Raw genomic sequence first — 14,542 nt, forward strand, 5'->3', positions numbered from 1 at the left:
ATTTCTGTTTGCCAATTAGCTCAGTGAGATAGAGGATGGTTCTTGGTGTTGAAGATTGTGAGTTCAGGCCTCAGCTTGTGCAACATTTCCATATGAGAAATCAACCCAAACTTTTCATAAAGGTCCAGTCCCATGCCAGATGTCCTCAACTGGAAACACAAGACAATAGTCCTGATGGTGGCGCTACAGCAAGCCTCTAAATTTCAAAACTTTGAAAATTACTAACAAATCAACCATATGTGCTACAGCTTTGGAAATTTCACTTTGAAATTTGCTTTTCCATGGCCGTCACCCTGATGCTTGGCTTAGTCAATTTGTGAATTCAAGTCTCAGCTAAGGCAGAACGGACATTCTAATGTGAAAGTCCTATGTTCAGGCATCATGCTATGTGGATTAGAGACTACCAAGGTTAAAATAATTATGATCCAGGCAGTTTCGCGGAGAGACAAATACTCTTTATCAACACTTTACCCTGTTATCCCTTGTCTCTTTTCCCTGTTGATTTGGCTTAGCAGAGTCTATCCAATAACTACTTTTACATTTTAAAAAATGTTTTCATCTTTGTCACCATGGATAATGTTTAGCTTTAAGCTAGATCAGGCCAGTTTGTTCGTAATTGCTAGAACTTAATGTTATTCTTACTTTCTTGTTCTTGAGTTTTTTCTTTCCTTTGTATATTATGAGTCTGATCACTTCAGCCACTCATCCACAATTTGAAGGGCATGCCATAATTATATGATGTAACTTCTATGTTGTGATATGCTTTGTTTTAGTGTGTGTGTTGCTCAGAATTGCCTAATTTTGCCTAAAATTGCCAGGCCCCGATGGTTGCTGCGCAGCAGCTGTAATTATTGAAGTATTCAGCATCACAAAGACGTGTACAGATGTGAAGCTCTGACTATAACTGACTGATCTTTAATTTAAGCTGTTATCTTGTATTTTTTTTACTCTGAAGACATTAACCTTATAGTCAGACACAGTTTATTTAGCCTCTGTAGTTGAGGAGACAGGCCTGCTCAGCTGCTCTGCAGCAGCAAACTGTTATTAACTGTTATAAATAGTTCTTGATAGTTAGGCCTATTAAAGTGTTACATGAATTGAGTAGGCCAGAAATAATATTCAGCCACATCATGATACAGAAATATGTTTTAAGTACAGGCTCTAGGGGAACTGAAAATGCATTTTATTATTGCAGCTTATCAGGCTGTGCAGTGTGATAGGCTGAAAAACATTCGAAAAAAAAACAGCAAAAGAAGGTCTTCTAATATAAGTAAGGCCCAATTTATTGAGTTATAGTCCTTATTTATTTTCTGATATTGAAGCGTGCAGCCTGATATATTGAGATGTATTAATACATTTTTGTTCAGTCACAAAAAAGACTATACATGGGATTTATATCTTGTTATCTGCGGGTGCATGTGAATTGGCACTGTTCATCAGTTATATGACATATATATGAATATATCAGCAGCGATAGTTGAACGTTTCCACGGCAACGAGTAAAATAGTCCTGAGGGCTGTCTAGCAGTCGCTTGCAGTCTCTACTTTACATGATGACAGTAAATACGTCACACAAGGTACAGCTTAAGTTTGCGAGGGCTCAGTCCGCAAGTCCAGAGGGTAGACATCTGGACTCAGCCTCCGACTTGACACTCTCACACACAATTTTTTTGTGTGTGTGGAATTTGTGTATTTAAAAGTGCGTTTTATATTTGCAAAATATTCTTGTAATTTTACAAATCTTTTTTTTATATTTGTGGAAGGTGTTTTATATTTACAGATTACACATTAACACAGGGATTGTCGATCTGTTGACACAAATAATAATATAGATACAAATCTGTTTTCATACATTACAAACCCTAAATTGTGTGTTGCGTGGTAGCTTCTATGGAGTCCACCATGTTGCTGTCTGCGGTAGCCCAGAATGGACAAACTTAACACTGGATATAGATAGCGGCATTTGTGTTTTCGTGTTTTTGTGTCAGCCACCGTTGTTCTCCTAAATGCTTAGCACATGGGAGAAGATTCCATTGCTTGCGATCTGCAACCTCAGCCACTAGATGCCACTAAATCCTACACACCAGACCTGTAAAAGTCATTGTCACCGATAGTAACAACAATAATTGTGTAATACTTTAAACCGTGAAACTGTTGTATTTTCTGAGACACTTATCATACCATGAAAATCTCATGCCGCTGCAACCCTAGTATATGTTATTTGAACATGAACAACAGCAGTTGAGAAGCAAAGAGCACATGCCTGTGTTCACGACAATGGGACAGTGTTTGCACAGAAAGTTTTAATCTTGAAATACAAATGTTTACAACGTAGAGAGAAACGGATCCTTTTTTGGTATCGATCATACTGACGCTAGAATGATCTTCAAAACAAAAATGTACTATCTTTAGTATTGATATTTTGGGATGGATCCGCCCACCCCCGCTCACCAATGTCATTTTCACTTTGCGCAGAAGCCAAGGTAGGGCTTCTCAAGAACAGTTCATTTAAATGATCGATTAATAAAGATAATAATTTACTAGTTATTTCTGTAACTGGACTTACAACAACTTGCACAGCAGTGTCAATCTCATCCATGTTTGTTACTATTTTTCTGTCACTATTTTTCTTATGAATGTAGGGATGCAGAAATACAGTGTCACCACCTACTAAAACCCTGATTGGTCATCAGTAATAGTCAATATGAGACCTATTTGAATTGCTGAGCAATTTAGACATGTAGGCGACAGTCCACAGGTCTGGAACCAGACTAGGAAATAGGAACATTTTTCAGGAGGGAGGAAATTTGCTCATAAAAATGTTGCATAAAAATAGAAAGCTCTGTTTATAAAACCCTTCTTGCATATCTGTTGTTCGTATAAAGGGATGATGATTTTGGAGTAATGTGTGGAGTATTCACACTCACCAATGCCCCCGCTCCTGTGCACTCGCCTCATCTTCCTTAGCCAGCGCACAGTCATGTAGAGGAAGCGTCAGATCTGATTCCCCACAGATATGTGTCTATACTTTTATAGATCCGTCATCATGTTCCAGTTTGCACAAGCCCAAAGTCAGACAAGGACCGTAAAGATCAAGATGACTCAGTGCTACTTCTTCCCACCATGTAGATATCCGATATAGTTCTCACATCAGCTTTTGCCTCATTTTCCACCGGCCTTGGATACGGACGGTTTTCCAATGGATGAATAGTGTCTAAATGTCTCTCAGGCTGTCACATCATTGTTCTTTGTGCTTTCTGAAGGCTGTAGCTGTCTGTCCTTGTTGGTGAGCTTCACTCACACCGACTATTCTGCATTGTTGATGTGCTGGTAGCTTATTTGTGATTATTATGTATGTGTCATACTATTTTCCTTTCTGTATGTGACCAAAGCAGCTGCGAGGTAATGACACAAGCTGTGAATGAGATAATGTAATAACTTGTCAAAATGTAATTAAATGTCCCTCTTAACTGATCAACAGTGACCTCATAAATTGTGCTTTTTGGTAACAATTTGATAATAATAATGTAAAAAAATATTGCTTAGATAACTTACGAGGAAAAGAATATTCAACATTATAATGACGTTATCTATTAAACTGCAAAATTATACCAATATGTTTTATTCCTTCTGTGACCCATTTCAAGGGACATTTTGTGTCATTTTGTTATTACATCATCAAATCTCTGTAATAATGCTCATGGCCCCATGTTGTTTTAAAATCTCACAGGAGTGTCAGAGCACTTTGTAAGCCAACGCACTGTTAATTGTCATTCAAGGTGAAAGGAAAAGGGGTGTTTTTTTTCCAACAGCGCTCTTACATATTTTACCGTTTCTTCACTACAAAATGTGTTTGGATGAGCTCTAAAAGTTATTCATTTGTTTCCTGATTCTGTGCCATTTTCCTGTTATTAGCTGCCAAAGTAAGTGTGACACATTTGACATTAAATTGTCATAATCGCTGAATGCATTGTGTAATTGCTACCTAATTTAGATGACACGAGTGCAGATTAACTGTCTGAGCAATCTTGCCAAATCTGATGGAAATTTACCCAGCAACAGCCCTACAGCAACATGATAAATTTAAATGGCCTTAACTCAGCAGCCATTAGTCTGACTCACAGGCAGTTTGCAGGGCTCATCATCAAAATCCTGAGATTCCCAGCATGTTGGTAATCAGCATGATCTTTGATAAAGCACCATATGAATTTTGGAAAAATACTCAAACACATTTTTATAATAATTAGAATAACACATTTAGAGTATCCTTTGAGGGTTGGACACCATTTGTTGACAGGGTGTAATGACTTATTGATCTCTTTCTTTCTTTTCGAATAGACCAATCCCGCAGGGCAAGTTTTGCCTCTGTAAGACAGTCAAGCATGGAGACCCCTCCCAATGCCACACCTCAGCCCTTCAGACAGCCGGTGAGTACAGTAGGGTCTGTCACACTCTCCTGATGTGTATCGAAGCTTTCTGCTCACATAGAAAACACAACCCGTTGTTATTCCCAGGTCGTTGCTTTGTCACGACCTCTCGTCTGTATCAGATGCACAGCTGTCTTCTGTGTGATACACGTAGATAATATATAATAACTTGCTGTGGTTATGTTTGGGCAACAAAACTACTTGGCTAGGCTCAGAAAGAAAGATCATGGTTTGGATTAAATGGGCGCCTTTCAAAGCACTCAAGGACACCTTACAGGACACAGTTAAAAACAAGCAGCAATGTATCCATAGATAATAAAGTCAAACAAAGCAATAATATACACAAGTTCATAGAATAACTTCAAAAATCATAGTTAGAAAAACTAGGCATGAAATTCATAAAGTGCAAATCTTGATATGTGTGTCACCATTAGGTCGGACCAAATATGCTAGCGAGAGGACGGGAGAGTGTGTAATTATGAAGGTGTTCAGAAAGGTACAAAGGGGCATAACATACATTCGTAACTTCCTTCACCTTTTGTTAAAATGCATCAACATTTGCTTTTGGTTTCACACGGAACATGAACAGTAATCTTCGAGGTGAAAGTCCTGTGTTTGTTTGACCCATCCGTCAACCTCGACTGCATGTCTGTGCAGATTTTGTCGCTCGTTCTAGCAGTTGCTCTGAGCGTCTAATATTGCAGCAGATGGGTTTACATTGGAGTTAGTTGAAAGCCTGGTGCGTCTCATAAAAACACTAAAGGGAGCCTTGTGGGTATGCTTCAGACGCAGAGGGGCATGACTTGGAAAACACGAACGGGGCACCACAGTAGCTTACCTGGTCAAATGTGCTCACAGTGTATCAAGGCTAGCCTGGGTTGATTACAACCTGTGTCATCCTCTCTACCCCCTGCCTTTCCTGTCTCTCTCAAGCTATCGCTATCTAAAAAAGATATCTTGAACAAAACAAAAACTTGGACACTTTTTCGGGCCCAGTCCGATCTTGTAAACTCCCACCAGGAGCAAAAAGCCAGTGTGATGCCTGAAGGAGAGCTGTGACTTCCATAGATCATTTTAATACATAAGGTTTCTAGCCAAGCCCACTAGAATTGCATTTTGCTGTATATTCTAAAACCTGGGGAGGTTGTTTTTACTATTTACTTATTTTTCTCTATTTCCCCCTGTTGAAACTTAAGAGTTTTCTCAATCGAAGGCTGAAGGGCTCCATCAAGAGGGCGAAAAGCCAACCCAAACTGGACCGGACCAGCAGCTTCAGACAAATGATTTTGCCCCGGTTTCGAAGTGCTGACCAAGAGAGGTAGGCAACCTTTACTGTATAAAGCATTCACATAATTCAAGTTAATACCAACTGTTTTCCAATTCAGTGTCACGTGGGGGTTGGAGCCTGTCCCAGCATGTTTTGGGCAAAAGCCAGGAAAACACAGTGGACAGGCTGCCAGTTCATCAAAGCTCTGACAAATGTATTTGTATCAGTGAGTGATTTAGTGTTCACAATTCACCTGATATACACGTTAAAAGCTGGAGAAGCCACGGCTGCAATTAATCACGTGTTGTTATGTGATCATAAAATGTTTCCTAGTTATTACAAATAATTATTCATCATCTCAGAGACTCTCTAGTTGTCATATCAGGAGCAGTAGGTTAAAATGCATCGATTTCTAATGTGGTAATCATCTCTAATCAGTAGACGTAAGGCATGACTGTTACACACGTGTTACAGTTTTTGTTGTGCCAAGATCAGACAATAATTATGTCATTATGACAAATTAAAACATCAAAAATAATTGCAGCATGGATTCTGTGTACCTTGGGATCATGTTCTGGACTGTAGGAGGGAGCTGGAGCACCCAGCGGAAACCCACACAAAGCCAGGGAGAATACACTGACTCCACGCACAGAGAACCAGAGACCATAGACATCTTGGCATCTCTGCTTTCATTTGATAGTTGACAGTGTGGAGCCTCACAAGAAATGCGGAGAGAAAGAGAGAGAGATATGACATTTAGCAAACGTCCCTGGATGGAATCACGTCAGGGAACATTGTGGTTGTACAGTCTCTATTAACCACTAGGATGCCCCTCCATCGACCATTTCACTGTGAGGCGATGGTGTTAACCACTGAGCCAAAGTTCTCCACCACAACCGTCACGAAGATGACATACACAGTACATGTAACTTAAATAAGCCTATTTTTGCACTTCTTAAAGGGATAGTCAGGATTTTATGAAGTGAAGTGAAAATTTATTTTTTGCCACTTTGAAAAATCAATATCCCTTTCAGGGTATGTTATAATTAGAATAAAACATTAGCCATTTCCGATGGGTGACTGAAGCCTTTATTTTAATCTACAGACTCCTTTGCCAAAATTGGTGAATTTGAACTAACCCTTTAAAACAACGACACAAACTAACTAACCTATCGAGGCAGTGATAGACCAGCAACTCCGCTGTTCTCTGATGTATTATTAGTCTGGTCACTTTGAAGAGAGAGTAGATAACTGCTTCAGTTCCCAGTTGGAAAGGGCTGTCTGACGGCAAAGTAAAGCGGATAAATTATTTTAAATATAGTGTACACTTGAGTTATTTAAATATTTTTTTGTGGCTGAAATATGTCTCACTGCTGCCCCCGTCGTCCACAGCAGTACATTGCTTAGCTTCCATGGCAGCACTCCTGTCTGCTTCTCCAAACTGGAGGCGTGCCGACCGACATCTACTGAAGATATTACACTGACTATGGATAAGTACCCCATACAACCCCACTTCAAAAGATCCAAACCATCCCTTTAAGCTTTGTATTGTACTCAATCGTCAGTAATCAAATCTGTTCTGGCTCTGATGGTTGACGTGCCGCTCTGTGTACTAGCTGTTACTTGAGTATGTGAGAGAGTTGGCTCTGCATGGAAACCTCTCACTTCTGTTGCTGAAGACTTCTTTTCTTTTTGAGCTGCAGCAAGAACATTGCTAACCTCAATACTTAGCTTCAAGGTTGCGCCTCATTACAGGCTGATTGTGTCCTGTAATGATGGTGTATAGTGTGTGTAATTATAGTGCGTTATATTAAAGCAGAATGTGTCAGTTGTTACTGAGGGTACTGATACCGTTTATGACTATATTGTCTTTGCATCATTTAGTTTTAGTTTCCCATTTATTGTAGCTGTAGGAAGGATTATCTCAGCTCGACCAGCTCAGTCCCACTAGCGAAGCTAAAGAAACTGGGTGTGCCACATCTAATTATCTCTTCAACACATAATAGGCTAGACTGATGTGCACCTCTACAAACATATAACCATCAATTCTGATTTGTGGTAGGGTGCTCGACACTCCTTAACAGTGTGGCTTGACAGAAATTAAAGAGCCAAGCAATGTTTTCAATTTGTGCTTTGGCCAAATCCTTCAGCCGTCTCCATGGTAATCAGAGACACCCTATATATATATATACATATATGTATATATATATATATATATATATATATATATATATTCATGGGGGGGATGTATGCTAATTGCTGACTAGCGGAAGCGCGCTGTCAGTTTACAATTGATTGGCATTTATGAACATGCACACATGCCACCGATGTGTTCATGAATCCAGTGTCGTTTTTTTTATACGCAGATCTACTCACAGATTTATTAACATTTCATGAATGAGACCAAAAGTGAGTAAGGTAATTTAAGAAGATGGCTTTTGAATTCTGTAATGAAGTCCAGTGTGCAGATGTGAGGGGCAATTGACTTACAAAGTTTGGATGCAGCACAGGAGAAATCCAGCACCAAAATATCCACTAGCCCCACATTTCAGTTCAAGACAAGATACCTCTAAAACTATGAAATTCCCATGAGCCTTTGCTCCACTTTAAGATTATTCCTCACCTGGCATGCTTACAAGCTTAGATTAGCATTTGTGTTATTTTCAGGGAAGATGTGTTTTAATCCTTTCCCAAAAAAACCCCCCTAAAATCTCTTCGGTGTTTTTAAAGGCTACGTGTGGCTGAAGCATAATGTGAATAAATCCCACACTGCCGGCGGTGCCCTGAGGAGTCCACCTGACACTCTTTCACTCGAGCTGTGGCTTCTTATCAGCCGCAGTGACAAAAGCAAAGCCCTGCAGAATGAAGGACATTGCCTTTTGTGATGCATTCACAGATGGTTTTAGCTTTTTCTGGCACCGTGGGTGGGTTGGTTAGTTAATTACATCTGTCATCATAAAGCCTATAAGCCTATTGGTATAAACATATACTTTATATTTATATATGCATATGGTGACTTTAAACATGTTGACCTGACAGAGATCTGAGTGGGCTCTGAACCTCATCTTTTTAAATTAATTTGTGGCTTGTGCAGGTGTTTCTTTTCATCAGTGCACAACAGGAAACTATGTAAAACTGTCAAGACTGTTATTTTGGTAAAAGATCTGAATTTCAAAGATCTGTTGGACACTCAAGTGAAATTGCTAAAATTACATTATGCCTACATTTATCATGTCAATGTGATTTCTGTTTCCAGTCATGGAGCAGCTTGCAGCTCTCGAGGCTCTCACGCCAGCTTTTTCTAGTTTTGTATTCTGACTTGAGGTCACATCCCGGGGGGGTTCGGTCTTGCATTGTGACCAAAATTTTATGCAGTTCCCACACAATTCAGTCATGACGCACATATGGGAAATGTAAAGATGTAGCGAGGGATAGGCAGAAAGTAAAAATATGTAACGCTGACAGTACACTTTCCTCCCGCCACAGGAGATGCATAATAGACATTTTCAGGGCAGGTGTGGATGTCCGATGCTCAGAGATTTGGAATGTGTTGTTCAGGACGAGATGTAAAAATCCTTTTTCGTGAAATGCAGAAGCCCAGTTCAAATGTTAAAATGAATTAGATTATTAGAAATGTATTCCATGGAGATAAGCCTGAAAGAGGTGGTGGTGGTAGCTTAATGGTGTTGGGGTTAAAGGGACTTTCTGCCTCAGTCAGTGTGCGTTCCCCTCTAACCACAGCCACTCACCAGCTCCCACCGCTGCCTCAGACAGCTGCCTTCACAGCCTGCTTTGAGTTCTGCCCACACATGCTTAATTCACTCTGTAGTGTTAAGTTGACTTTGCTATAAACCCTCGGCGTCCAACTTCACACTCTAGCTTTCCAACGCAGCTGCTCTACCTCTGCTGCCAAGTCGGTTTACCACAGCATCTCTCATGTACTGCATTCTGTGATGGCACTGCTCCTCAAACAAGACGATTCACTGCACCTATGACCAACACTAAATCTGGCCTCAAATTAGGGCTCTTCATTTGCTGCATAATTATCAGGTGTTTCTTCAAAGTCGCCGCTTTTTCTTGCCCTTAATTTTTCTCTGTGTTCAAAGCCAGCGTTAATAATGCAGCATGCTCGCACCAGCTTCTCAGTGCAGACAAACTCCACATTTTCAGTTCATTCTTCCAAGATAGCTTCAGAAAATGTTAAAGGAATAATTCAACATTTGGGGAAATATGCTTATTCACTTTCTCAATATAAATTAGATGCGAAGATTGATACCACTGTCATTTTTGTCTGCTAAATATGAAGCCAGAGCTGTTAGCTTAGCTTAGCACAAAAACTGGAAACACGGAGAAACATCTAGCCTGGCTCTGTTCGAAGGTAACAAAATCCGCCTGCCAATGTCACTAAAGTTCAAAAACTAGTCCAGGACATAAACACCTGTAAAATTACAACTTGACATTTTTAAACAAGGGTTTTTGCTTCCATTAAACAAATCAGATATAACATGTTAATTAGCTTTAGTGGTGCTGGTGGGCAGATTTTATTTCCTCTGGACAGACCCAGGTTAGCTTTTTTTAGTCTTTATGCTAAGCTAAGCTAAATGGCTGCTCGTTGTAGCGGACAAATGCAAGAGTGGCAGCCTATCATCTTCTGATCCAACTCTCTGCCAGAAAGTTAATGAGCAAATCTCCCAAAATGTTTAACTGTTGCTTTAACTATGATGCAGCAAGCTAGCTCCAACATTTTGTATTCTTCTTCAAAGGTAGTTTCAGAAAATATTAAAGGAATAATTCAACATTTTACTTGTACACTTTCTCCATGAGAGTTGGATGAGAAGATTGACACCACTGTCATATTTGTCAGTTATATACAGGCCCCCAAGGACAGCCATCCAGCCTTGCTTCCAATTTTTCCTAGTGGCCATTTGCAGTATTGCAGTGAAAAAATCCCCTGTGACCCAAAAATGATTTTCTCCATTGACCACCATTGTAAAAAGAAATGTCTGTACAACTGTTGACAGGACAATGCAAAATGCAAGGGTCAATTACGACTCTTTCTATTATGAATTTTTGATCAATGGAGGTTTTATATTTATAAAACTTTCCTCGAGCTGAGAAAAAAAATTTAGCGATATCTCCACAACACAAAAGTCTATGAGCCGAACGGGAACTCGAGGACGGGGCCAGCAGGAGAAACACCACAGCACACATTCAGTGAGCCGCATACCGCAGAAGTAAACCTTGAAGCTAGAAACTTTTTTGGCGTATGCCTCATGTGAGTGACTCAGTTCCTTTATGCTAAGCTCACCTAATCACCTGCTGGCACTTAGTGCAACAACATGATGAGAGGGGTTTCAATCTTCTCACCATCTCTCAAAACAAAGTGTTTTCCTTGCTACATTTTTTTCACTTTGCCCACTGGCCTTACTTGGCTTTAGAGACAGCCTTGACTCACCTTTTTGCTTTCTTATCCACCACCACTTTACTTTCTCCCGATAGAGCTGCCCTCTGCTAAAGGGCTTTTTATAACTGCTCAGTATTTCTGCAGACAAGCCACCGAACAGTTTACATTTATCCCCGTTTTCACAACAGGCAACATTACATTTGCATCTGCATGTTTATATTCTTGTGCATTTGTAGGGAAATTTAAAGAATTGCTTTCCTAGACAACACCGCCAACAGAGACACTGTGGGCCCATTTCCCTAACATGCAGCATGACTCACATAAGTCGAGTCAACAGACCAAACTGCAAACACCAGAGCTGAAAATCTGGCAGTCTTAAGTTTTCCATAAACTCATTATAAAAGGATCAGATCTCACAATTCACACTGACGTTGCAGGAGTGAGGATTTCTGAGCTGCGGTGACTCATTTTTATCAGAACCTTTCCGGATTGTTTATCTAAAGACCAAATGTATGATATCATATGATTATGATATAACATGACTTCTGAATTTTTCTCTCACCAGGACACGCTTGATGCAGAGCTTCAAAGAATCCCACTCCCATGAATCCCTACTTTCTCCTAGCAGTGCTGCGGAGGCTTTGGACCTAGTTTTGGACGAAGATGCCATAATCAAACCTGTCCACTCTAGCATTTTAGGACAAGAGTACTGCTTTGAGGTGTGTTGTATAATCACTTCATCATCCCTGGCTGTACCTGCCTTCTAATGGACTTTAAACTAATTGTAGATTTCTTTAGACAACCAAAATAATTGAATTCAAAAAAATGTTTGTATGTAGTGATATCAAATCAGGTGCCACTATAAAGCCACTTCTCACCTTAGATCCATGCAGTGTTTCGCTTTAAATGCAAATAATGACACATATAATAAATTAGGAATTTTAATTTTTGATTACAAAACTTTTGAATCAATTAATGGTCTTTTATATCAAGAACTTTTCTGGTTGCAGCTTATCAAATGTGAGAATTTTCTGTTTCCCCCCTTACCTTTGAATTATGGACAAAACAAGCAATTTCATGATTTGTTACGTAGTCTATACCACATTCTATAAACTAACCCATTAATCACAAAAAACAATCAACAGGTTAATTGATAGCGAAAATAATTGTTTCCTGCAGCCATATAAGAAATATTTTATCATAATGAATATTTTGTCTGCAGGTAACCACCAATTCAGGGACAAAATGTTTTGCCTGTCGTTCAGCTTCAGAAAGGGACAAGTGGATTGAAAATCTGCAACGAGCGGTCAAACCTAACAAGGTAGATACAATAGATTTTTCAAGTTATAAATTCCAGCAACTCAGAATGACAAGATCCAGGTTGTAAAATGACGGACAGATGTGAATAAGGACTGTTATAATGCAGTAACAGAACTCCTCGTTCCACTTCCAGGACAACAGCAGACGGGTGGACAATGTGCTCAAGTTGTGGATCATCGAAGCTCGAGACCTTCCGGCTAAGAAACGCTACTATTGTGAGCTGTGTCTGGATGACATGCTGTACGCACGCACCACCAGCAAACCCCGGACTGACACCGTCTTCTGGGGCGAGCATTTTGAATTTAACAATTTGCCTACCATCCGTAGCCTTCGTTTGCACCTCTACAAGGAAACTGATAAAAAAAGACGCAAGGTAATGTCTTCTGTATCAATAAGAAAAGTTCAGGGTAAAAAAACAAACATTTTATTGTGCTGTAAATATTTAAAAAAAAAAAAGAAATAATGTTTTTCTTGGTATTCTAGGAGAAAAGCACATATCTTGGCCTTGTCAGCATCCCCATCTCCAGCATCACGGGCCGGCAGTTTGTGGAGCAGTGGTACCCGGTGATACAGTCCAGTGTCTTGGCCAAAAGCGGTGGTGTTGGAAGTGCCAAAGTGATCAACGCCTCGCTACGTGTTAAGTCTCGCTACCAGACAATGAACATCCTCCCGATGGAGCTGTACAAGGAGTTTGCTGAGTACATCACCAACAACTACCGAACACTGTGTGCAGTTCTGGAGCCTCTGTTGAGTGTGAAAAGCAAAGAGGAGGTGGCGTTCGCTCTGGTGCACATCCTGCAAAGCACAGGGAAGACAAAGGTAAACAGAGGGCAAAATGTAGCCTGGTTGCATGTTATTTTTTCATATATTGTTGCTGTACGATCTGTAGGTTTGTTTCATTGCTTTCCTTTGCGCATGCTCCATTGAACTCTAAATATAAACTCTTCTCAGGAGTTCCTGTCTGACATGGCGATGTGTGAGGTGGATCGGTTCATGGACCGTGAGCACTTGATCTTTCGTGAGAACACGCTAGCTACGAAGGCTGTGGAAGAGTACCTCAAACTGATAGGTCACCGATACCTTAAGGATGCTATAGGTGAGGCTGCTGTAGATCAACCCAACTGTACGTCACTGTGTGTGTAATCAGATGTATTTGAAGCTGTGTCCGACTTGGCTAAATTCCAGCATGAACATCTGTCATTTAGCCAAAAAAAAAGACTGCAACATCGTTTAATGTTGAGATTGTTTGATCTGCTTTGTGAAACATTTGTGACATTTTCACAAATGACTTGTTTTTATTGTTGTAGCAGCATTTTAGAAACACGAGTCATAAGAAGACCTATCTAAATGTCAAATCAACAAACAGGAGTTGTGCTTTAATTTCAGTGTCCCAACATCAAATGCTAATTTCTTCTTTTATTCTCTCATACAGTGAAAGAAAAATCGTGAGAATAGTTGGATCACACAATCCAGTATCTGTAGTCCCAAAGGAAGACATACCAGAAATTTTGTTTTATCTCATTTATTACAAGTGCTATAGATTTTAAATTTATATATTTTTAAGTTTTAATATTAACTTCCTCCAAACAGCCATTCTTTAATGAATTGATCATTCACATTTTAGCTCATCTTAACATATTTCATAATCATTTTACACAGTACTTTAGTGACATATTTTCATTTTATTACAGAGGAAATGAGGAAAAAGCAGTGAGGATAGTTAGAATTCCTCCAGTGTTATTTGTTCAGGAGATTTTTACAGAGGTCTCCTCCTCTCCAAAATGAGCAGACCGGGTGATTAACGCTGGTAGAAACACTGAATAAAACAATTTCATGTTAAAAATCAGTGTTTCTCCTACGCTGTTTGGTGTATAGGAGACGGGCTGTGCACATAGACATATATACGTAGACGCCGCATCAAGTGGGTTTGCCCGCTGCTGCGATACGTCAACGTCGCCGCCATATTGGATGTGGCAAGGCTGCGCTGTAAACTAATAGAAGTGAATGGACTTAATTTCATAAAGCGCCTTTCTACAAAGAAATTTACGTTAATGCCTAACACGCACTAATATACTTGGGAAACAGTTAGGCACCAAAAACAATGTATTTGATCTTCTCAGATGG

General features: G+C 39.8%; 1 protein-coding gene across 1 annotated transcript in view; it reads left to right on the plus strand.

Moving 5' to 3' along the window:
- LOC126383777 (ras/Rap GTPase-activating protein SynGAP-like) overlaps positions 1-14,542 on the plus strand; it is a 58,908-nt gene that overhangs the window by 14,942 nt on the left and 29,424 nt on the right. Inside the window, exons 4-10 of the mRNA XM_050034447.1 lie at positions 4,339-4,427; positions 5,624-5,745; positions 11,664-11,817; positions 12,321-12,419; positions 12,552-12,791; positions 12,902-13,237; positions 13,370-13,514. Of these exons, the coding sequence (XP_049890404.1) occupies positions 4,339-4,427; positions 5,624-5,745; positions 11,664-11,817; positions 12,321-12,419; positions 12,552-12,791; positions 12,902-13,237; positions 13,370-13,514 (1,185 nt within the window). The remainder of the gene's footprint in view (positions 1-4,338; positions 4,428-5,623; positions 5,746-11,663; positions 11,818-12,320; positions 12,420-12,551; positions 12,792-12,901; positions 13,238-13,369; positions 13,515-14,542) is intronic.

This window comes from Epinephelus moara, chromosome 22 (assembly GCF_006386435.1).
Source record: "Epinephelus moara isolate mb chromosome 22, YSFRI_EMoa_1.0, whole genome shotgun sequence".
In the NCBI taxonomy this organism is placed as follows: Eukaryota; Metazoa; Chordata; class Actinopteri; order Perciformes; family Serranidae; genus Epinephelus; species Epinephelus moara.